Genomic DNA, 23052 nt, shown 5'->3' with positions numbered 1-23052 from the left:
ATAGTTAATATTAATTTAAAAACAATAACAACAGCCCTATTTCTTAGGATTTAATTTTTTTACGTAGTCTTTACACCCAACATGGGGCTCGAGCTCACAACCCTGAGATCAAAGGTTGCATGCTCTACTGACTGAGACAGCCAGGCATCCCAACACTGCTATTTCCTAAAGATCTGACAGTTACTAAACTCCAGCTTGGTTGTGGGTGAAGCCTCCCACCACCTCATACCCTTATCTCTTAGGAGAGCCATGGGCATTTTTTTTTTTTTAATTTTTTTAGTTTATTATTAAAAAAAATTTTTTTTAATGTTTATTTATTTTTGAGAGAGATGGAGACAGAATGGGAATGGGTTAGGGGCAGAGAGAGAAGGAGACACAGAATCTGAAGCAGGCTCCAGGCTCCAAGCTGTCAGCACAGAGCCTGCTGCAGGGCTTGAACTTACGAGCTGTGAGATCATGAGCTGAGCTGAAGTCGGACGCTCAACCTACTGAGCCACCCAGGTGCCCCTTTCTTAATTTTTTAAAGTTTATTTACTCAGAGAGAGAGAGAGAGAGAGGCAGGGAGGGGCAGAGAGAGATGAGGAGAGAGAATCCAATCAGGCTCCGCACTGTCAGCACAGAGCCCAATGTGGGACTTGAACTCATGAACCATGAGACCATGACCTGAGCCGAAATCAAGAGTTGGCTGCTTAACTCACTGAGTGCCGCAGGCGCCTCAAGATCCATGGGCATTTAGATTTAGATAGCCTTGAATTATATCAGAAGAGTAAAACAGGCAAGGGATAAGCACCCGCAGACCTTCCTACTGAACGTGATGGATGCAGAGTTTGGTAGCGTCACCATCCAGGGTTGCCGTAAGGTTTGTTCACGTTCTATTGGTCAGCCAGCATCCCCACCATGGGAAGGAAGGTCAGGCCTACACAGTAACGTTAGATGGGACACACCAGAAAGTTAGTGTTCAAAGCTGGGTTTACCTTTCTGGCATCTTTTTAGCACAGTTCATGCTACATTTGTTTGGCAAAGTTATTGTATCCAGTTAGATTAAACTTCCATTTGTGAATCTAAGCAGTTATTTACTGCTTTTCAAGATTTTTATGTTTATGTTTTATGTTTAAAGCGTTATCATGCCTGGCAGCTGTTTTGAATGAGCAAATTTTGAAGTATTCCATCCTTTTGCTCAAATACCATCTTTTCTGTGAAGCTTTCTTGCCCACACAATTTTTCTGTTTTCTGCTTTATTTTCCTCCATAGCACTTTCTTCTAACTTGCTTTACAGCTTCATGTGTTTTTATACCTGTCTTCACCCACCAAAGTGTTAGCAGCTTCATAGGGGCGGAGCTCTGTCTGTGTTGTTTATTGCTGTCTCCCCACCACCTAGAACATAGTAGGCACTCGATATTTATTGAATTTGCTGGAAAACTACTGGCTTGATGCCATCATTTGGCTTTCAGTGTAACTTGGTGAGATCTCAGTACATCTCTGGAAATCTTAACAATCGTGAAGGATATTTTGAGGACCAATTTAAGAGGTTGTATATAAAGGTGCCTGGGTGGCTCAGTCAGTTAAGTTTCTGACTCTTGATTTTGGCTCAGGTCATGAGATGGAATCCCTTGACAGGCTCTGCACTGAGCATGGAGCCTGCTTAAGATTCTCTGTCCTCCCGCTGCCCCTGCCCTATTTGTGTGTGTGTGTACGCACATGTACTCTTTCTCTCTCTCAAAAAATAAAAAATAAGGGCGTCTGGGTGGCTCAGTCGGTTAAGCGTCTGACTTCGGCTCAGGTCACAATCTCACAGTTCGTGAGTTCGAGCCCCGCGTTGGGCTCTGTGCTGACAGCTCAGAGCCTGGAGCCTGCTTCACATTCTGTGTCTCCCTCTGTCTCTGCCCCTTCCCTGCTCATGCTGTGTCTCTCTCTGTCTCAAAAAATAAAATAAACATTTAAAAAAAATTTTTTAAATAAAAATAAAAAATAAAAGGTTGTTTATACTATTACTGATACAAATTGTATACCAGAAAATATGATAACATAGTCCTACCACATTTGAATAAAATAATGTAAGACCTTCAGGCACGCCTGACTGGCTCAGTCAGAGGAATGTGTGTGATTCTTGATCTCAAGGTCATGAGTTCAAGACCGCTCGTGTGTAGAGATTACTTAAAAATAAATAAGTATTTGTTTTAAAATTTAAGACCTTCAAGGGCACCTGGGTGGCTCAGCCTGGGTGACTCAGCCGGTCAAGTGTCCAACTTCGGCTCAGGTAATGATCTCATGGTTCATGAGTTTGAGCCCCACATCGAGCTCACTGCTGTCAGTGGAGCTCACTTTGGAGCTCACTAAAAAAAAAAGAAACAAATTTTTAATAAAATAAAATTTAAGACCTTCAAATTTTTCTTCTCATATGATTCTCACAACAAACTTAATAGATGAAGAAATGTAGTAGAGTACAATAAGTGGTTTGCCTAAGAGCTCATGGTTAATAACAAGAATCCATGTTCTTTTTTAAATAAAAACTTATTCAGTAAACATTTATTGAGAGTCTGTAATCTGCCAAAACTATGCTAGTTTTCCGTCTTGAACTGACAGCCCAAGGGTTGTTATAAGCTTTGTTTTTTGTTTGTTTGTTTGTTTTTTATTGAAGGGGGAGGAGACTTGAAGAAAAATTGAGGGATAGTTGAGGACGTTTTTCAAATAAATGTAAAGGAAAAGAGTGGTACTACAGATCCCCTCTGCTAGATGTGAAAGTGTTTACCTTTCAAGATCGCTGAGTACTCCACTCCCGCCAGAGGAAACCACTGACCAAAATTTTGTCATTCCCTATTTTCCTTTTATAGTTTCACTACATGTTTGATTTCCTAAACTGGATAGTGTTTTTGAACTTTAAACTATATATGTTCTTTGCAGGGCGCCTGGGTGGCTCAGTCGGTTAAGCTTCTGACTCTTTCATGATCTCAAGGTTCGTGAGTTCAAGCCCTGCATTGGGCTTCATACTGACTGGAACCTGCCAGGGATTCTCTCTCTGCCTCTGTCTCTGCCCCTTCCTTGCTCGCTCTCTGTGTCTCTCTCTAAAAATAAATAAATAAATAACTTAAAAAATATATGTGTGTTCTTTGAGACTTTCTTTGATACATCTGAGATTCTTGAAGTCTTTACCTATGGCTATGATGCATTTTCTAATTCATTCTGTAGTAGACTGTTGATGGGCCTTTGGGTTGTTAACATCCCCCCTCCCTTACCATGTTGCAAAAACTGCTGTGAACATTCTTCTCCATTCTTCTGGTACACATGGACAAAAGATTCCCCAGGGAATATATGTAAGAGTGAAACCTCAGAGTCATTGGAATTGCGCATATTTAACTTAACTAGAATGTGAACAAAATTTTCCAAGTTGTTGTGATGATGTATGCTCCCACTAGCAAAGTAGAAGTGTTTCTGTTGTATCTTCACTAGCACTCAAAATCATCAGATTTTTAGGTTTTTGCTAGACTGGTAGGTGTAAAATGATAGCTCCTGAAAATTTTATTTGTACTTCTTTGATGACTGATGAGATTGAGCATCTTTTCATATATTTATCAGTCATTTGTGTTTGTTCTTTATAGTGCCCATTGAAGTCTTTGCCCATTTTTCTCTCTTTTTTTTTTCTTTTAATATTATTATTATTTTGAGAGAGAGAGAGTGGGGTTGGGGGGGAGGTACAGAATCTGAAGCAGGCTCCAGGCTCTGAGCTGTCAGCACAGAGCCCAATGAAACTCATAAACCATGAGATCATGACCTGAGCCAAAGCTGGACACTCAAACAACGGAGCCACCCAGGCACCCCGTTTTGCCCATTTTTCTATTGGATGTCTTCTTACTGATAGGCCCGCATTCTTGATGTATTCTGAATACCAAACTGTTGTCTGTCATGTATGTTGCACGTATCACCAGTTTCAGGGCCTTCTTGTCTTTCCATCACTCTAGGGCATTAGAAGGTAAAGAAAAAGTCTTAATTTTAATGTGGTTTAATGTCTCTCTTTTTGGTTTCGACCATATGTATGTGTTTTAAGAAATTATTTCCTACTCTGAGCTCATATAATTATTTCCCTATATGGCCTTTGAGGGATTTTTTAAATTAAAAAAAATATATATATATATTTTAATATTTTATAAAATATATTATAAATACAATTATAAATATTTTATTATATATTTTATTATATAAATATGTAATATATTTTATTATATATTTTAAATATTTTATAAAACATTATAAATAGTATAAACATTATAATTATAAATATGTTATAAAGTATATTATAAATACATTATAAAACATATATATATATATTTTTTAGTTTCCTTCGACATTTCTCTTTAAGCCATCCAGAATTGGTGTTTGTGTATGGGATCTGTGGAAGAGATCTGATTTTATTTTCCCCACATATGGATGATCACCTGTTCTACTACTCCCTCCTTTTCCCACTGATCTCTGGGGACTTTGTTGTCATAAAACAGATTTCAACATGGGTGTATCTGTTTTGGGCTTTCAATTCTCTTCTCATTGGTCAAATGATCTGTGTCTGTGCTGATACCATCCTGTCTTAATTTAGCTTTATATTAGCTCTTGATATGTTAAGCAGATCCCTCCATCTTATTTTTCTTCAGGAATACCTTGGTTATTTGTGGCCCTTTGTAACTTGCATAAAAATTTGAGTCAGCTTATCATGTTCCACAAAAACTTCTTTTGTGATTTTGATTAGAATTGCACTGAATCCACGAATCAATTTGGAGAGAATTGACATTTCATTTCATTGAACCTTCTCTTCTGTGAACTTGATATTATTATTTTTTTAAGTCCTTTAATGTCTTTGAATATACATATACTTTTTTTTAAGATTTTTTTTTTTTTTGAGAGAGTGTGCACATGTATGCATGCATAGGGGAGGGGCAGAGGGAGAGGGAAAGAGAATCTTTTTTTTTTTTTTTTTTTTAATTTTTTTTTTTAACGTTTATTTTTGAGACAGAGAGAGACAGAGCATGAACAGGGGAGGGTCAGAGAGAGGGAGACACAGAATCTGAAACAGGCTCCAGGCTCTGAGCTGTCAGCACAGAGCCCGACGCGGGGCTCGAACTCGTGGACTGTGAGATCATGACCTGAGCCGAAGTCGGACGCTTAACCAACCGAGCCACCCAGGCGCCCCAGAGGGAAAGAGAATCTTAAGCAGTCAGTGCCCAATGCAGATCCCAATGTGGGGCTTGATCTCATAAGATCGTGACCTGAGCCAAAATCAAGAGTCAGACACTGACTGAGTCACCCAGGTGCCCCAAGATTTTTTTTTTAAAGTAATCTCTGCACCCAGTGTGGGGTTTGAACCCACAACCATGAGATCTAGAGTCACATGCTCCACCAACTGAGCCAGCCAGGCATCCCTGAATATATTTTTACTGATTAGCTTTATAAAGGGCCATCTTTGGTTAAAGTTTTTTATATTTATTTTGAGAGAGAGAGAAAGCACCCGTGGGGAAGGGACAGAGAAAGAAGGAGAGAGAGAGAGAATCCCAAGCAGGTTCTGCACTGTCAGTGAGATCTAGGAGATCATGACCTGAGCCAAAGTCAGACACTTAACCGACTGAGCCACCCATGCATCCCAATTCATAGGCATTTTTTTTAATGCTGTTACAAATGTCATATTTTTTTTATTGTGGTAAAACATAAAATCTATCATTTTAACCATTTTTTGTACATACAACTCATTGGCTTTAAGTATATTCACATTGTTGCACAACCAACTCCAGAATTTTTCCACCATCCCAAGCTGAAATTCTGTACCCATTTAACAACCCTACCCAGTCCCTGGTAACCACTTATCTACTTTTTCTCTGAATTTTACGAATCCTAAGTACCTAAGGTACCTTAGGTACTTAGGATTTTACGAATCCTAAGATCATGTGAGTACAATCTTAAATGACATGTTTTTAATAATAAATTTTTCTTTTTTGGAGTTATGAAATACAACCAATACTTTATTAAATTGGTTTTTATATTTATCAGCCTTGCTTAAAATAACTATAATAATTTAGCTGTGTTGGGTTTTTGCATAACCAAGCATATTACTTGTGAATAAGAGGCTTTTCCTACTATTATGCCTGCCCATCAAGTTTTAAATTCTAATTAATTTTTTTATATTTAGATGTTGTTTGCTTCATTTTCAAATCTGTTGGTTACCTCTTCTTTTCAAACTTCTCTTTTATTTACTTTACCCTATTAACTATTACCTCATATCCAATTCTGATATAAACTCTTTCCCAGTCTGATTCGGCTGTTTCTGCTACTTCTTTCTCATGGTGCTGTGTTTGTGTGTGTGTGTGTGTGTGTGTGTGTGTGTGTGTGTGTGTGTGTATTTTGTGTATGGATTCATACTGTGGAAGTTTATTTCTGCCAGAGGCTTGGTGGTAGTGTTTGTTCCCTTAGGACCACTTTGTTTGTTTGTTTGTTTATATTTTGTTTTTAAGTGATTTCAACACCCATCATGGGGCTCAAACTCACAGCCCTGAGATCAAGAGCTGCCCGCTCCACCAAATGAGCCAGCCAGGCACCCCCAGACCACTTTAAACTAAACTCTTCACCTGAGAACCATTTGGAACCATTTGTTAGTTTAAATTTGGACTCTTCACTCATTACAAGGCTGGGCTGGTTTGTGGTTATGATTTTTCAGGGCTTTTTGTTGTTGTTTTGTGCCAAGCGGGTGAGGGAATTTCACTAGGGCAAGTTTTGTAATCCCCTAGGGAGGATTTCTGGCTTGCCCATGCACTGAGAGTATATTAGGGTCTCAGCCTTACAAGGAATTGCTTGTTAGACACTCCACCTTCGGCAGACTTTGGTATTCACTTCCTGTGCTTTGTCCTGCAACGCTGTGAAAATCCAAGCTCAGAGTTTTACCTGCTTTGGTAAATGAATGCTTGCCCCCTTTAGTGATTCTGGTTACCAGTTCCTCTTTCACTTGGTTTTTATCCGCCTGCTAGCTTATCAAGGCATTTTAAAAGCTGATTTTACATTTTTATCAAATATTTTATTTTCATGAGGAATGTAAATCAGAGTAACAAATCCACCAGTGTCAGCTATTCCCGTATCATCTGACTATGTTGTTTCTGGTCATTTGGGAAAGGAAATTTGGGGTTAAATCTGTACTTAAAAAATGTTATAAAAATGAGATGGAGTGAGGCGTATTACAGCTGCTAATTAATGATATTTCTTTTTTTTTAATAGGTGTCAGCTGTGATGCATGTTTAAAAGGAAATTTTCGAGGTCGCAGATATAAGTGTTTAATTTGCTACGATTACGATCTTTGTGCATCTTGTTATGAAAGTGGTGCAACAACCACAAGGCATACAACTGACCACCCAATGCAGTGCATATTAACAAGGGTAGATTTTGGTACGTATTTATTTCTCATTCTAATGGGTTGTCATTTAGAATTTTGTGTGCATGTGCGTGAAGAAGTTTAAAGGCAAGATGTTCTAAAACTATTCCCGATAGCATACATTAAAAATAACATGACTCTTACTTTTGTATTCTAAAGAATTCTCATAATCATAGCTCAACTGTTCATAAAAGCTATTCAGATATCCATCTAGAAAACTGACACGGTATGAGATGGAAGGAGCGCCTCGGTAAAATAAAGGAACTGTTCGTGCTAGCAGTACACAAGTATTCTTGCTCTGGCTGCCAGAAAGCACAGTTTCTGTTTCTGCAGTTGATTAGAAGCCCTTGTTAATCCATAAGAAAGGCTATAAATGTTTCATGCTATAATTTCTTACCTAGTCGGCACTTGGGGTTTTTTTGTTTTGAGAGCGAGAGAGACACATGCATGAGGGAGGAAGAGAGAATCTTAGGCAGGCTCCACACTCAGCACGGAGCTTTTCTGTTTCTAGCCATCATAGTGGGTGTGAGGTGGTATCTCATATGGTTTTGATTTGCATTTCTCTGATGGCTAATAATAGTAACCATCTTTTCTTGTGCTTACTGGCCATTTGTATATCTACTTTGGAGAAATGTCTATTCAGATGCTTTGTCCATTTTTTTAATTGGGTAATACGTCTTTTTATTATTGAGTTTTAATAGTTCCTTATATACTCTTTATACAAGTTCCTTATCAGGTGGATGATTTGCAGAAGTCTCCCATTTCATGGGTTGTCATTTCACTTTTTTGATGGTATGTTTTGAAGCACAAAGATTTTCATTTGTTGTTGTTGTTTATTTATTTTGAGAGAGAGAGAGTGAGTGGGGGAGGGGCAGAGAGAGGGGGGAGAGAATCCCAAGCAGGCTCTGTGCTTGTCAGCGCAGAGCCTCATGCGGGGCTCAAACTCCCAAACCGTGAGATTATGACCTGAATCAAAATCCAGAGTCGGATGCTTAACTGAACTGAGCCACCCAGGCACCCCTACAAAAGTTTTAATTTTGATGACGTCCAGTTTATCTTTTTATTTTCTTTTGTTTTGCTTTTAGTGTCATATCTAAGAAACCATTACCCAGTCTAAGATCATGAAGATTTACATTTTTGTTTCCTTATAAGAGTTTTATTGTTTTCGCTTTTACTTTTTTTATTTTAGTTATTTAAGTAATCTCTACATGCCGTGTAGGGCTCGAACTCACAACCCCGAGATCAAGAGTAACATACTCTTTCTACTGAGCAGTTAGGCACCCCTTAGCTTTTACATTTAGATTTTTGCTCCATGTTGCATTAATTTTTGTATATGGAATGATGAGATCATTCTTTTGCATATGGATATCCAGTTGTCCCAGCATCATTTATTGAAAAAGACTATTCTTTACGCAGTGAATTGTCTTGGCATTCTTGTTGAAAATCAGTTGACCTGAGGTGGGAGGAGTAGGGGATTGGTGTAATATTGGTCACATGGTACAAAGTTTCATTATGCAAGATGAATAAGCTCTGGGGAGCTAATGTACAGTATGGTGACCATAGTTAACAATATTATATTGTATACTTGAAATTTTTGGAGAGGACAGATCTTAAATTTTTCAACACACACACAGGTAACTATGTAGACATGGTGATCTTTTCACAGTGAATACTGCATCGGAACATCAAGTTGTATATCATAAATACACATAATTTTATATGTCTGAGATATCTCAATAAAGCTATTAGGAAAGTTGGTTGACCATAAATGTGTCTTTTCTTAGAGTCTCCGTCTGTTTCATTGATTTATATATCTGTCTATATGCTAGTACCACAATCTTAACTACTGTAAACTTCTAGTAAGCTTTGAAATTGACAAGTATGAGTCTTCCAGCTTTGTTTTGTTTTTTGTTTTTTCAAGATTGTTTTGAGTATTCTAGATCCTTGAGTTTCTATGAAAGAATTTTAGGATCAGCTCATCACATTTCTGCAAAGAAGCCAACTGGGATTTTGATGGGGATTGTTTTAAGTCTGTAGATCAGTTTGGAGAGCAACGGTATTAAGTCTGCCAGTTGGTGAACATGAGATGTTTTTCCATTTGTTTAGTTTGTCTTTAATATTTTTCAACAAAGTTTTGTAATTACCAGAGGTTAAGTTTTATACTTCCTTCTTTAAATGTGTTACTAAGTATTTTATTCTTCTTGTTATTGTAAGTGTATTTTTAAAATTTTATTTTTGGATTGTTCACTACATGTGTATAGAAAAATAATTGGGTTTTGTATGGATCTTTTTTTTTTTTTTTTTTTTTTTTTTAAATGTCTTCATAACTTTTCTTCTTTTTTTTTTTTTAATTTTTTTTTTCAACGTTTTTTATTTATTTTTGGGACAGAGAGAGACACAGCATGAACGGGGGAGGGGCAGAGAGAGAGGGAGACACAGAATCGGAAACAGGCTCCAGGCTCTGAGCCATCAGCCCAGAGCCCGACGCGGGGCTCGAACTCACGGACCGCGAGATCGTGACCTGGCTGAAGTCGGACGCTTAACCGACTGCGCCACCCAGGCGCCCCTGTATGGATCTTATATCCTATGATGTTGTTCATTAGTTCTAATAGGATCTAATTGGATTTTTTAGGATTTTCTATATGCAAGGTCATGTCATCTGCTGATTACAAATGGTTCCACTTCTTCCTTTCCCTCTAGCTGCTTTTCCTTTCATTTTCTTGCCTAATTACTAGACCATCCAGTAAAATAATGAATAGAAATGGCTAAAGCAGACACTCTTGTCTTGTTCCAGGTCTTAGGGGGGAAAACATCCAGTCTTTCACCAATAAGTGTGATGTTAGCTATAGTTTTTTTGTAGATGTCTTTTATCAAGTGAAGTTTCATTGATTTTTATATATTTATCCCTACCTATCCCAAATATACCTGGCAAGTCTTATACATATAATAGTGTGTGTGTGTGAGTGTGAGTGTGTGTGCACAAGTGTGTATGGGCAAATACTTTTAAGATAGCCTAAATCTTCCTAAAAATGAATGTGAACAAATCTCTCACATAGCAAATGTTCTCTCTTATAAAATTTTCTCTTATAATGTGCTATTTTTAAAAAAATTCTTATGTTTATTCTTGAGAGAGAGAGACAAGAGCACAAGCAGGGGAGGGGCAGAGAGGGAGACACAGAATCTGAAGCAGGCTCCAGGCTCCGAGCTGTCAGCACAGAGCCTGATGCAGAGCTCAAACTCATGAACCGCGAGATCATGACATGAGCCGAAGTCGGATACCCAACTGATTGAACCACCCAGGCGCCCCCTCATATCCTATTAAATTAAGCATTTGTTTCATGTTAAGTATAGTTCTTTGGAATGAAGTGACATAATATACTAAATATACTTTCTTTTTTTTTTTAATTTTTTTTTTTTAACGTTTATTTATTTTTGAGACAGAGAGAGACAGAGCATGAATGGGGGAGGGTCAGAGAGAGAGGGAGACACAGAATCGGAAGCAGGCTCCAGGCTCTGAGCTGTCAGCACAGAGCCCGATGCGGGGCTCGAACTCACGGACCGTGAGATCATGACCTGAGCCGAAGTCGGACGCTTAACCGACCAAGCCACCCAGGCGCCCCCTAAATATACTTTCAAATGCATTTCCTTTTGTGTTACTAATGGAGAAAAATAAATCTATTTCTTGAGATGTACCAATGAGGCAAACAGATTATTCCCATAGAATATCACTAATTCATCAGTTCTTCAGTAACCAATATGGACAGAGTCTGTTGTGGTAGTACTCCATTCAAGTTAGCATTTTTGCTCAGGGTCCTTCCTGCTGTAAGAATGGTGTGTGCTTTAGACAGATAGCTGCGTCTGGGGGTTGGCATATTGATCACATTTGCCTATGCCGAGCACTTGTGTTCTTGTATTATGATATGCCCTGCTGATTCTTTTTTTTTTTTTTTTAAGATTTTATTTTAAGTTATCTCTGTACCAAATGTATAGAACTAAACTCACAACTCCGAGATCAGGAGTCACACACTCTGCCGACTGAGCCAGTTGGGCACCTCTCCCTCTGCTGATTTCTTTGTGTTGACACTGGCATTGGTACAGTAGCCACAGAGATAAAGAAAAAATAAATTACAGTAAAATTAGAACTAGATGTGAAATGAGAGATGTTTCAGAATTAAATGAAGGGAGGGGGCCTGGCTGGCTCAGTCAGAAAAGCATGTAACTCTTGATCCCAAGGTCGTGGGTTCAAGCCCCACATTGGGTATAGAGGCTACTTAAAAATATCTTAAAAAAACATTCAAAGTTAAATGAAAGGATAAAAAGTTGTTTGTTTTTCTCTCTTTTAAAAAATTTTTTAACGTATATTTGTTTTTGAGAGAGAGATGGGGCACCTGGGTGGCTCAGTCAAACATCTGACTTCAGCTTCAGTCATGATCTCACAGTTTGTGGGTTTGAGCCCCCACGTTGGGCTCTGTGCTGACAGCTCAGAACCTGGAGCCTGCTTCCAATTCTGTGTCTTCCTCTCTCTCTGCCCCTCCCCTGCTCATGCTCTGTCTCTCTCTGTATCTCTAAAACAAACAAACGTTAAAAAAATTTTTTTCTTTATTTTTGAGAGAGAGAAGGAGCATGAGCAGGGGAGAGGCAGAGAGAGGGAGACACAGAATCCAAAGCAGGCTCCAGGCTCCAGGCTCCGAGCTGTCAGCACAGAGCCAGATGCGGGGCTTGAACTCACGAACTGTGATGTGAGATAATGACCTGAGCTGAAGTCAGATGCTCAACCGACTGAGCCACCCAGGTGTCCCTGTTTGTTTTTCTCTTAAGGAAATAATAGCTATGTGGGTGAAAAAGGAATTTTGGAGGGGTGGCATGGAGTCCCAGGCAAAATAAGGATGTTGCACATATGAGGTACCTAAGCACTCTTTGACAGGGTGAGGTTTTTGGAGATTTCAGGGACACTGTTGTTTTACATTATTGTACCTACCATATGTTTACATTTTCATGTGATAAAAGAAAACAATAATTATTATTTCTCACTGCAGTTCCACTTTATTTTTCAGATTTGTACTATGGTGGGGAAGCTTTCTCTGTAGAGCAGCCACAGTCTTTTACTTGTCCCTATTGTGGAAAAATGGGCTATACGGAGACATCTCTCCAAGAACATGTTACTTCTGAGCATGCAGAAACATCAACAGAAGTGGTAAGTGAAGAAACCTTGTATCTAAAGTGATGTGTTAACGTACATCATTTCTAACAAAAGTAAAGCTAGGTCACTATCCTCTGTCTCCTACTAAGTGTACTGATACTGTTTGCATAATAATTATTAAAATGCTCTTTTAACAGCAAGTTTTACACATCCTAGGAGGTTGCATGTGTGCAAGATAACACGCTTCATTTATTCACACTAGCCGTTCTCGCCCTGTTGCTAAAAGCACAGTGTGGAATCTTGACCAAATTCAGGAGCCCTTAGCAAACGTACTGTGAACAGGTTAAAAGCACCCCACCCTGAAGCACAGCTCTTTCTAAAAAGCAGGTATTCTTGCTACCTGCTTAATTTTCCTTCTACAAGAATGCCTTCATAATGAAATTTTAAAATTTTAAGTCATATGTAATAATCCATTGTCACATCTCATTGTAAAATACCGCTTACTTTGTTTTTATTAGGTCAGATCTCTTGGTTCATTGGTTGGAGCTCTAAGGTCCCTACAAGTTCCTTCTACTCTAATCTTTCCCAACTGGCTAAGAGCCAAAGACCTGGAATAATGCACAAAGGAAATCTTGCCTTGAAAGCTTTTTGGGTATTTAACTTGACATCTGAGTCAGCATATATTCAACTTTTAAGAAACGATAAAGTACACCCAAAAGAGCACCCTTCCCCCTCTTTACTATTGGTAATAATAGATAAAGTGAGAGATGAGAAATGGAACTGTAGGTCTGGAATTTGGAGAATTTTGGCACAAGCAATCGCACATTGCATCAACTAATAAGCCCCTAAATGTATTCAAAACAAATTAGCTGAAACTCAAGAAATAGGGTGTCTGAGAACATACAGCTGCTGAGGGGCAGAGCCTGGTGTTTGAAGTCAGCCAGAGTCCCTCTGGGTTGTAGAGTCCCTACTTAACCATTGTCCTGTTTTATCTCTGCTACAGCCCTGCTGTTACAGCTGTGAGTACTACAGGTTCACTTTTATTCCCATTCACACTGCTTAGTTGGATGCTTAAAGTTGCTTATAAGGTGTGTAGGTCAACCATTTGGTAAATTGACATTACGTAGTCCCAAAGCCAAATTTTCGTATCTAACAGCTCAGAACTGCTCTCATCTGGAGCCTCAGAACACTGTTGACACATTTTACTACTGTTCTTAATTTGTTGTTCTTATTTTGTAAAGGTGACCTTGCTTCCTTTTGGTTCAGTCCCAGATACCAGTATGAGGAATGTGGACTTGATCGCATCTCATCCTCATCCCTCGTGGGAAATTTGGAATAATTTCTTTTTGACTTAATTTCTGTTACTGGATACAACAGAGAGGGGTTTCTCTTACTGAACCAGGCATTCTTAAAATCTTTACTAGCCAGTAGGCCCTGGGATAGTACTTCATCACTCCACTGGGGCAGGACAGCTACTCAGTTTTCCACACCCCAAATTGCAGAATCCAGCAGAAAGTTAAGTCCTTCCATGAGCGAAAAGCTAGTCTTTCGAAATAAGAATGAGTAGTTCTGCCTCAGCAGCTTTGCCTTGATTTTTTTTTTCCTGTAAGTAAATACTCATAATTTGTTTACACTCCTCTACACCTGATTCACAGTTTGAAAATTAAATATTTACCATCTACAAATGGTTTAGTGGTCTGTCTCTTATAAGGCATGTTCAGTATATGCCTTGTTAAGTTCCCAAGCTTTTGTACATAGTTCAAGACAGTGGCCATACTGTTTTTAAATTGGTTTTTGTGGAGTATTTTAAGGATTGCTCCCTCCTCAGCAGCCCTTAGTCTGCATGAACACCATATCTGCCCTCTGTTTCCACCCAGGCGTTTCAAAGTGAAAAATGGCAAGCAAACAAGAATCTTTGATATGAAGGTACAGGGTTTTTTCTTCCTCAAATCTTGTGAGTCCTGTCCTCTTCAGTCCAGGGCTGGCACCACATGTGGCTTACTGACTGGTGTCCGTTCTGAAGGATTGGTGCCTGTGCCACCAGTTATTAAGTCTTTTGAGTGCCTCTCGGCATGCGTGTGAAGCATTTATAAATGTCCAGGTGATGTTACTAGGTGTCCCTCTCACCCCACCGCCCTCCCCAGTATTTTGCCGAGGTCATGGTTAGTCAAACGTGGAAAACTTCTGGAGTTCAAGAGTGACTCATGTTATTTTGGCGGGGGACTCGTGTACCCCATTTTCTATTCCTATTTACATTTTTCTTTCCTTTTTTTTTCTTTTTTTTCTTCTTTGTTTTTTTGTTTTTAGAGAGAGAGAAGACACAAGTGAATGAGGGGCAGAGAGAGAGAGAATCACAGGAGTGGGAGAGAATCACAGGAGAATCACAGGCAGAGAGAGAGAGAAGCGAGGCTTACCTCAAGTGGGGCTCGAACTCACCCAGTGTGGGACTCGAACTCACAAACTGTAAAATCATGACCTGAGCTGAAGTCACATGCTTTAACAACTGAGCCACCATGGTGCCCCACCTACATTTTTCTTTCTAAATGCTTAATGTGCTATCTTGCTTTGCTCCTGTGTTTCTTCCATGTGTCGGCTAGGCCACCGGTTTGTAACTTCATGGGACTTAAGGATCTCCCTCCTCTAACCAGCATACATTTGGAACATTTAGGGGTAAAAGAATGCCACTGTAGGTATTATTGTCACCACTAGTAAGCATTTACTGATACCTGACATAGCTGGTAAGAAAGTCTACTGAAGGTTAATGTTTAAAACAATTTTGTAGGGGCGCCAGGGTGGCTCAGTCAGTTAAGTGTGTGACTTTGGCTCAGGTTATGATCTCATAGTTCATGAGTTTAAGCCCCGCATCGGGCTCTGCACTGCGGAGGCTGTTTGGGATTCTCTCTCTCCCCTCTCTCTCTACCCTGCCCCCACTCTCTCTCTGTCTTTCTCAAAATAAATAAACATTTTTAAAAGAGAAAAAAATACAACAACTTTATAGACAACTTTATAACCTTGTCTATATGTCTCTGTTTTCTTTTTCAAATAGGGACTCTAAAGGCCCCATATAAGATTTGCCCCCCTTCTTAAGATTAATTTGGGATTACTCAAGAGACTTTGATTTTGAGGGCATGGAGGACCCTTCAAAACCAGATACTATGAAAAACAACATCTGACATAGAATGAGTGAGGGTGATTACTAGTTAAAAATTTAAAAAGCGGATTGGGCATAGCCTCAGGAGTCTTTTTTTTTTTCTAAGCTTTTATTTGTTTATTTTGAGAGAGAGCAGGCGAGCAAGCACGAGCAGGGTAGGAGCAGAGAGAGAATCCCTCACTGTCAGCAGAGAGCCCGATGCAGGGCTTGAACCCACAAACCATGAGATCCTGACCTGAACTGAAACCAAGCGTTGGATGCTTAACCAACTGAGCCACCCAGGCAGCCCTCAGGAGTCTTTATGTAAACACTAAACATGGTAAACAATGTGATCTTGAGATTAAGCACAAATTCTTAAAATCCCGCACAGTTACCACGAGATTTGGTAGATTGGGTAGATTGGTAATGGAAAGAATTAAGAGGGGAAGTGTAGTACAGTATGTAATTTTAAAATCCATCAATCTAGTAGCAGAAGTGAGCAGTAGGGGCCAAATGGGATTGCAGATACGAAGGATTATTGAGGAAGTGTTAGGATGGTGGAAGAAACATCGTAGGTAGAAAAACTTTTCTTCAGACATAAAAGAAGTGACTCCTGAATTTTTTCTTAAATCCTATGTATTTGAGCTTGCACTGTAGCTAGTTTGAAAGCCGTCAGAGATTTTGTTTTTAGATGAAATGTGCTACTACATTTCATTAATGACATGTAGTTAGCTTGCTCTCAGTTGTTAAAGTAAATCTCTTGTAATTTATCTGAAGAATATTATGCTTAAAAGATAAAAGCACTTTTTGGTTTACCAACATTTTCTTCCCTCTTCCAGAAATGTATGTATTAATGTTTTATTCTGTTCATAATAACAGCAGTCTTCTAATAGGTCATTGCTGGGAACTTCTTGCTTTCTATTTTTCATTTGATTTACTCATTTTTATTACTTTCCAGAAAAGGGGTTAGGGTAGTGTCCAGCTTTTAGGTGCTCTTCATTTATGTTACTGATAACATTACCCCCACCCCTTTTTAATGTTTATATATTTTTGAGAGACAGAGTGCAAGCGAGGGAGGGGCAGAGAGAGAGGGAGACACACAGAATCCGAAGCAGGCTCCAGGCTCCAAGCTGTCAGCACAGAGCCCAACACAAGGTTTGAACCCACGAACTGTGAGATCATGACCTGAGCCGAAGTCAGACAGATGCTCAACTGACTGAGCCACCCAAGCATCCCTCCAACCCCCCCTCTTTTTAAAGTTTATTTATGGGGCCCCTGGGTGGCTCAGTCGGTTGGGTGTCTGACTTTGGCTCAGGTCATGATCTCGCCATTCGTGAGTTCGAGCCCCGTGTCGGTCTCTGTGCTGACAGCTCAGAGCCCGGATCCTGCTTGGGATTCTGTGTCTCCTTCTCTCTCTGCCGCTTCCCCGCTTGTGCTCTGTCTCTCAAAAGTAAATAATGTTAAAAAGAAGTTTTAGGGGCGCCTGGGTGGCTCAGTCGGTTAAGCGTCCGACTTCAGCCCCGGTCATGATCTCGCAGTCTGTGAGTTCGAGCCCCGCGTCGGGCTCTGTGCTGACAGCTCAGAGCCTGGAGCCTGCTTCTGATTCTGTGTCTCCCTCTCTGCCCCTCCCCTACTCATGCTCTGTCTCAGAAATAAATAAACGTTAAAAAAATTTTTTTTTAATAAATAAATAAATAAATAAATAAATAATAAAAAAGTTAAAAAAAAATAAAAGAAATAAAGTTTATTTATTTATTTTAAGAGAGAGAGCGAGCAGGGGAGGGACAGAGAGAGAGGAAGAATCCCAAGCAGTCTCTGCACTGTCAGCATGGAGCCCTATGAGGGGTTTAAACTAACCAACCTGTGAGATCATGACCTGAGCCGATCAAGAGTCAGATGCTTCATCAACTGAGCCACCCACAAGTGCCCCCATTTCCTCCCCTTTTTAATGAAGACTTAGGTGTGTTCTTAACAAAAGGAGTTTAGTTTTGAAATAGTACAGTTGTACTGTGTTTTATTTATAAGAACTAAAAATCACGGAGAAAGAATGATTTTGGAAATTTCCCATAGTCTGACTTTAGACAATTTTATTTTGAGTAATAATTCTTGGGGCACCTGGCTGGCTCAGTCAGAAGAGCATGAGACTCTTGGTCTCAGGGTTGTGAGTTTGAGCCCCATGTTGGGTGTAGAGATTACATGCATACATACATACACTTTAAAAACTAATGACAACAGTTCTTACGGAGAAAACGATGGCATAAAAGGACCTTTGAATTTTTTTTCATGATTCAGAATAATCGATTTTAGCTGGTAACTTACTTAATATTTAAACAGTTGTTTGAATGTCATAGAGCACAGAATAGTTTATCATCATTGTCGTGGCAAATTTGTACTAAACAATTAGATGCATTTGATCTCTAAATTAAGCAAGCAAGAAAGTATTAGATCAAATATTCCAGCCAAATTAACATGATAGATATGATTTATTCATGAAGGCTATGAGAAGTGACATCTGTTTTAAACTGTCTATAGGACTTTTAAATCCTGATCATCAATCTATCTGTATTTCATTGAGAGACTGTTTTAATATGTCGATATGTAGAGCTAACTTCCGCACTTATTTCCTTATTAGGGGCAACAGTGGAGTGAACCACAGTTTGTACATCTCTTTTAATCTCATTTTATACACTTTCTTAAACATTGTAACTACCTTCTTACCCTTTTAATCAGATAATCAGGAAAGGTAAGCATTTAAAAGCCAAACTCACATTAAAAGAAAAAAATACATTTGACTCTTACTGCTTGCATTCTTTATCAGAGAATGCAGTTGGATGCTATCTGCTTTTCTATGAACTCACAAGGGTATTTTATCTAATAATGCTGTAGAAATAAATACATGGGATTTGAAAAATACAGTTGCTGCAGGGAAACCATATTGCCACTGCTCAGCTGCATTTAGCTGGAAAGATTGTAGAAGATTAGGATTTGGTACTTTTACAATTTGTGCTTTTCATTACTTTTGACTCCAAACACTTTCTATTTTATAAATCAGTTTTTCCTGTCTTTAGTGTTTGGCTGTCTTTGCATATTTTTAAATAATAGTTACTTTGAACACATTTACTTGTTTAAAATCAGATCATGGTACTTTTTTTTTTTTTTTTTTTAACATTTATTTTTGAGAGAAAGACAGAGTGCAAGCAGGGGAGGGGCAGAGAGAGAGGGAGACACAGAATCTGAAGCAGGCTCCAGGCTCTGAGCTGTCCACACAGACATGGGGCTCGAATCCGCGAACTGTGGGATCATGACCTGAGCCAAAATTGGACATTTGAATGACTGAACCACCCAGGCACCCCAAGATCATAGTACTTTTGATTTTAAGAGTGATATAGCTATTAGTACCCCGGCAGATTTTTTGGAGTTGTGAGCAGGGAAGGAAATGATAGGAGATATTTTGGGGATTCCAGATTTGTTCTGGGATAATCCTATATACATGTGTCATGACATTTTTAAAATCTATTTCTGTAAGAAATAAGTTCCTCAAATGCCTGCTATTTGAGAGTATGTTGTTTTTCCTGGGTAGGGTTTTCATTGCTTTCTACTTTCTTCTATGTTGAAGTTGAATTAAAATCCTGTAAGGGAAGGAAAACGGGCAGTTTTCTGAATGGGAAGGGGAGCACTGGGTAAAATAGCAGGTGTTACACACATTCATTTTGAATTTTTTTTTTCTTTAGCCACTAGTCTGGTTTCTTCTTTGTCCTATAAAATACTGGTTTGTCTAGTTCAGTGTCCAGACAGCTAATTTTAAGTCAAAGAAATGTTCTGCAGGGTTTGTAGAAAGATTTGTAGGAAGGTTGGTATAAAGATGGGAGCTCTTCGACAACTGTTGGCAAATTACAGGGTGACTCAGAAGTTCTTTAAATGCTTTTCAGTCTTGTCTCTTCTTTTCCGGACCTGCCCCTCAGATTTAGAAAAAAAAACCAAAAAAAAAAAAAAAAAAACTGGTAAAATTATTTGAAGATGCCAGTCTTGATGTTCATAGCTGAGGTCATCTTTTTCTAGGAAGCTCTGGCAAACTCAGTCTTACTTGACAAACTGGTTATGCCCTTGAGAAGGGGAACATGCAGAAAGCTTCAGTCCTCATCAGACTCTAACTTAAACTCACTGTAAACCACACAGACCCACTAACTAAGGTAGAGTTTATTTCTGATTCTTCACTAAAATTGCTTCTTGCTCTCAGGCACTGCCTCCCTGCCCCTGTCTCCCTGCATCTTTCAGGCTCTTCCTGATACCACTAAGAGGTAAGAGGTTCCCATGTCCTTTCTCAAAGTCTACAGGTAATAAATACAGCTTGCACCGGGTTAGATTAAGAAAGTGGAGCTGACATTTGGGTTTTTCTTCTAGGTGAGCATGGGTGCTCATATCTAGAGTGAATTGTGGGCAGGATAAAGAAAAAAGACAGTTCTAAATCCTTTGGAGTTATTTTTTACTGTTGCTAAATTATTTTTTTTTTATTTTTTTAAAATGTTTTATTTTTATTTTTGAGAGAAAGACAGAGCACGAGCCGGGAGGGGCAGAGAGAGAGAGGGAGACACAGAATCTGAAGCAGGCCTCTGGCTCTGAGCTGTCAGCACAGAGCCCAACAGCACAAGGCTTGAACCCATGAACTGTGAGATCATGGCCTGAGCCGAAGTCAGACACTTAACCGACTGAGCCACCCGGGAGCCCCATCAGTGTACACATATAGTTTAAATTTCTGCCCAAAAAACATATTTAAGGAGATGCCTGGCTGACTCAGTCGGTAGAGGGTATGACTCTTGTTCTCGAGGTTGTGGGTTTGAACCCCATGTTGGGTGTAGAGATTACTTAAAAGTGAAAAATCAAGGGGTACTTGGGTGGCTCAGTCAGTTAAGCGTTCAGCTTTTTCTTATTTTTAAGATTTAAATTTATGTATTTATTTTGAGAGAGAGAAAGCATGCATGGAGCAGGGAGGTGGTGGCAGAGAAAGAATCCCATGCAGACTCCACACTCAGTGCAGAGCCCGATGCGGGCTCGATCCCACATACCTGACATCATGACTGAGCCAAAAGCATCACTTAGCCAGCTGAGCCACCCAGGTGCCCCAAGCATCCAATTCTTGATCTCAACTCAGATCTTGATCTCAGGGTCAGTTCAAGCCCCACCTTGGGCTCCGTGCTGGGCATGAAGCCCTACTTAAGAAAAAAAAAAAATCTTTAAGTAAGGAAGTAAAATAACATTTAAAACCAAAACTTAGTTATTTAGGACTTTTAAATCATGTATAAAAATGTAAGGAAGGGGCTTCTGGGTGGCTCAGTCGGTTGGGGGTCAGACTTCGGCTCAGGTCATGATCTCGCGGTTTGTGAGTTCAAGCCCTGCGTCGGGCTTTGTGCTGACAGCTCAGAGCCTGGAGCCTGCTTCAGATTCTGTGTCTCCCTCTCTTTCTGCCCCTCCCTCCCTCTTTGCCCCCCCCCCCACCCCGTCTCTCTCTCAAAAATAAATAAACATTTTTTTAAATGAAAAAATTGAAAAAAAAATGTAAGGAAAATTAAAACTTTTGTATATAGCAAAAACTCCTAAAATTCTAAATGCTACTCTTTAGAAGCATGTGACACTTCCAACCTAAGTATTAAAATGGGGAGAATGGAACTGAGGAGAAAAATAAATTCAGTATGAAGTAACTCCTACTTCATTATAAATTAATTTCAGTGTTGCGCTGTAACAATAGAAAATTAGATTGTAATCCAGTTGAATGGTGTGCTCACTCAAGTCTTGAAAGGACCTATGTCTCTATTGGCAAACTGGATGGTTAAGGTGCAAGTGGCTACAACTTAGATAGTTCTAGGCCCAAAAGATTTTCCAGTAGTGCTTTATGTATCTCTTCAAAGCAAAACTCCAGCATTCAGTCTTATATTTATTATAGCTACAGATTTTATAAGATGAACCACTTTTAATTGGGTAGGAGATCAAAAACCTGACATCACCAATAAACCTCAGCAATAGTTAGCTTGGTAGATTATCAACTTTATGTTTGTTTAACTCTAAGGATTAAAATGCATGTGAAGGCTTTTTTATGTGTCTTGGCCTTAAATTCTAATAGCTCTTTTTGGATCATCACTTTTCAGTAAAAGAAATTCTGTTAAAAACATCCCATTATATTGCAAGTGATCAGAAAATTTTGCCTAGCAGAACAAGCGTGGGGTATATCTAGAGTTGAGTTTAAGAGCCCTTCAAAAGAAGAGACATGAATTGTAATCTGGTTTGAATAAATAATGAAAAATACATCCCAATTTATAAGAAGAGATGAAACTCAAAAAAAAATGGAATTTGTATGAACTTGAATGGTGGCAGGATCACCATGTTCACTGTCTTCGTTTCTTAATAATTTTATAACCCAGGATATTAAGTGAACACTGATTTGGTCCTCAGTAAATACTTAATGAATTAGTTAATCCATAGTAACAAAATTATACAATATAACAAATTTGACTGGTGAGAACTTTCATTAACTGTCATTAACTAGCCCACCTGGACTTCTTGGCATAGATCCTTTAACTAGAAAACGGTCGCAGTTGTAAACAGTAGCACAAGAGACACCGTGTTTATTGCAGTCCCGGAAGGTGCCCCGTATCTGAAACAGTGCTCACAAGGCTTTGTTACATGTTTTCATTTAAATTTATATAACCTACACATATGAGAAGAAAGGAAGAAGAAAACACCAACTTAAAAAGAAGTTATTTTTGTAAATGTCCTTTGGACACCTAGCTTGAAACTCAGAGCACAATAAATAAGTACGAGGTTGGCAGAACACATCATGTGGTGAATTTTGATTTCGAAGCTAGCTTAGGAAAAACCTATGTAATCTTGTGTTAGAAGGTTAGTAGAGTCTGCACTGTCAGCACAGAGCCTGATTGGGATTCTCTCTCTTCCTCTCTCTGCCCCTCTCCCACTCACACTCTCTCTCTCAAAATAAATAAACATTAAAAAAAAAGAAAGAAAAAAGAACTTTCTCTCCTCCCCATTTATTAAAAAAAGAAAGAAAGAAAGTTGGTATAATATTAACAAAGGAAAATTATTTGACTTGGAATTGTGTTTTTATCTTTCTTGTGCTTATGATGTGGGGGATGCACAAACTCACCGAACAGCTAAAGTAAATAAGCAGCTTTCCTGAAGGCAGTAGAGCTGTGGCAGTTATTCTTCACTGCATGGTAATTTTGTCCAGAACCTGTAACTCCTCAGATACAAGAGTAATACCTTTAATCTTCTTAACCGTGATTCACTTCATAACTTGACCCACAGCTGTAGTAGAGAAAAGGAGCAAGGAGAAGGAATGTTCATGTAATGACTGGACAGAAAGCAAAGTAACAGGAA

The 23052-nt window shown here is 39.0% G+C and overlaps 1 protein-coding gene across 1 annotated transcript in view; it reads left to right on the top strand.

Moving 5' to 3' along the window:
* Nucleotides 1-23052, top strand: part of KCMF1 (potassium channel modulatory factor 1) — a 77566-nt gene that overhangs the window by 39277 nt on the left and 15237 nt on the right. Inside the window, exons 2-3 of the mRNA XM_058683520.1 lie at nt 7243-7410; nt 12451-12590. Coding sequence (XP_058539503.1) covers nt 7243-7410; nt 12451-12590 — 308 coding nt within the window. The remainder of the gene's footprint in view (nt 1-7242; nt 7411-12450; nt 12591-23052) is intronic.

Source organism: Neofelis nebulosa, chromosome 9 (assembly GCF_028018385.1).
Source record: "Neofelis nebulosa isolate mNeoNeb1 chromosome 9, mNeoNeb1.pri, whole genome shotgun sequence".
Lineage (NCBI taxonomy): Eukaryota > Metazoa > Chordata > Mammalia > Carnivora > Felidae > Neofelis > Neofelis nebulosa.
Note: the sequence above shows the minus strand (reverse complement) of the source record. Positions and strands in the feature narration are given on the sequence as shown.